The 1466-nt window shown below is 65.1% G+C and overlaps 1 protein-coding gene across 1 annotated transcript; it reads left to right on the top strand.

The window, feature by feature from the left end:
• Positions 1-8: 8 nt before the first annotated feature.
• LOC108525329 (RP1 like 1) lies at positions 9-1454 on the top strand (the record flags this gene model as incomplete). Its single annotated transcript, XM_017866340.1, has 1 exon — positions 9-1454. A coding segment is annotated over one exon (1446 nt), but the record flags the coding sequence as incomplete, so codon positions are not given.
• Between the last annotated feature and the right edge of the window lie 12 nt (positions 1455-1466).

Genomic DNA, 1466 nt, shown 5'->3' with positions numbered 1-1466 from the left:
TTAAAGAAGGACCAGAAGGAGGACTGCGAGAAGAGGCTCTTGAAGAGGGTCTCAAAGAGGAAGGGCTTCCAGAAGAAGGAAGCGTCGGCCGGCAGGAGTTGTCCGCGGCCGGCTCTCCGGATGGGGAAGGCTCCCGGGAAGATGACCCAATGCAGGAGGAGGAAGCGGGAAGAGCCTCTGCAGAGCCGCGGCCCCCAGAGGGCACAGAGGAACCCACAGAGCCCGCTAGTCATCTCAGAGAGACGCACCCAAGCGCCAGCGAGAGTCCAAGTGGCTCCCAGCTTGAGCCTGGCTTGGAAAAGCCGCCCGGAGCCGCCATGATGGGCCCGGAGCACACGCAGGCCCAAGCCCCGCCGGGGGCTGCAGAGAGGAGCTCTTCGGTGGCCTGCGGAGCGGCTCTGGACTGCGACCCCATCTGGGTGTCCGTGTTGCTGAAGAAGACGGAGAAGGCCTTCCTGGCCCACCTTTCCGGCGCGGTGGCTGAGCTCCGAGCGCGCTGGGGCCTGCAGGACAGTGACCTGCTGGACCAGATGGCGGCCGAGCTGCAGCAGGATGTGGCCCGACGCCTCCAGGACGGCACCGAGAGAGAGCTGCAGAAGCTCCAGGGCCGGGCGGGGCGGATGGGGCTGGGGCCTCCCAGGGAGGCCCTCACTGGGGAGCTGCTCCTGCAGACCCAGCAGCGCAGACACCGTCTCCGGGGCCTGCGCAACCTCTCGGCCTTCTCTGAGCGGACCCTGGGCCTGGGGCCCTTCTCCTTTACGCTGGAGGATCAGCCAGCCCTCAGTGCAGCCCTGGGGAGCCAGCTGGGCGAGGACGGGGAGGGCGAGGAGTTCTGTCCCTGCGAGGCCTGCGTGAGGAAGAAAGTGAGCCCTGCGTCCCCCAAAGCCACAATGGGGGCAACCAGAGGTCCCATCAAAGAGGCCTTTGACCTGCAGCAGATTCTGCAGAGGAAGAGGGAAGAACACACCGATGGGGAGGCAGCGGAGGTGGCCCCTGGCGAGACCTGCACAGACCCCACCAGCACCAGGACTGTCCAGGGAGCAGGCGGAGGGCCAGGGCCAGGGCTGGGTTGTGGGCCTGGAGTGGACCAGGGTGAGGATGGCGAGGGAAGCCAGAGACTCGACAGAGACAAAGATCCCAAACTGGGGGAGGCAGAGGGAGATGCAAAGGCTCAGAAGAGGGAAGGGAAAATCCACAACAGCGAAACCAGTGTGGGCAGCGAGCTGGGGGAAGCTGAGCAGGAGGGAGAGGGCATAAGTGAAAGGGGAGAAACTGGGGGCCAGGGCTCTGGGCATGAGGACCACTTGCAGGGTGAAGCTGTGGCAGGAGGTGACCAAGATCCAGGACAGAGTGATGGGGCGGAAAGCATAGAGGCCCTGGAGGCTGAAGGGGAGGCCCAGCCAGAGTCAGAAGGTGTAGAGGCCCCAGAGGCAGAAGGGGAGGCCCAGCCAGAGTCAGAAGGTGTA

Source organism: Rhinopithecus bieti, unplaced genomic scaffold (genome assembly GCF_001698545.2).
Source record: "Rhinopithecus bieti isolate Rb0 unplaced genomic scaffold, ASM169854v2 scaffold_37940, whole genome shotgun sequence".
Lineage (NCBI taxonomy): Eukaryota > Metazoa > Chordata > Mammalia > Primates > Cercopithecidae > Rhinopithecus > Rhinopithecus bieti.
The sequence above is the reverse complement of the archived record's forward strand: the minus strand, read 5'-3'. Positions and strand labels throughout refer to the sequence as shown.